This window comes from Penaeus monodon, chromosome 31, assembly GCF_015228065.2.
Source record: "Penaeus monodon isolate SGIC_2016 chromosome 31, NSTDA_Pmon_1, whole genome shotgun sequence".
Classification (NCBI taxonomy): Eukaryota; Metazoa; Arthropoda; class Malacostraca; order Decapoda; family Penaeidae; genus Penaeus; species Penaeus monodon.
Genome location: NC_051416.1, coordinates 35484135 through 35484374, shown reverse-complemented (window position 1 = coordinate 35484374; position 240 = coordinate 35484135). Strand labels below are relative to the sequence as shown.

Sequence of the window (240 nt, the reverse complement as noted above, 5' to 3'; positions counted from 1 at the left end):
GTCAACAGAAAGATGTGTATACTAAAGAAAATTATTATTCCATTTCAGAAACTGGCCGTTTTTGGGAGTAAAAGTAAAAGGTAGTCTTCCGCATGACCTAACCTATGCAAGATGTATAGTCGGGGCCTGCAACATTACATAATATACGTGGCAGTAAAAATGAAAACGATTTGTGGAAGCAATATAAAAATTTGAATGTTGGACTAATTACCAGCTGGCTGGTGCAAAAATTTAATTTAA

General features: G+C 34.6%; 1 protein-coding gene across 1 annotated transcript in view; it reads left to right on the top strand.

The window, feature by feature from the left end:
* The window catches only part of LOC119593194, a 2564-nt gene extending 2380 nt beyond the window's left edge, over positions 1 to 184 (top strand). Inside the window, exon 4 of the mRNA XM_037942175.1 lies at positions 49 to 184. Coding sequence (XP_037798103.1) covers positions 49 to 71 — 23 coding nt within the window. The 3' untranslated portion in view covers positions 72 to 184. The remainder of the gene's footprint in view (positions 1 to 48) is intronic.
* Positions 185 to 240: the final 56 nt, after the last annotated feature.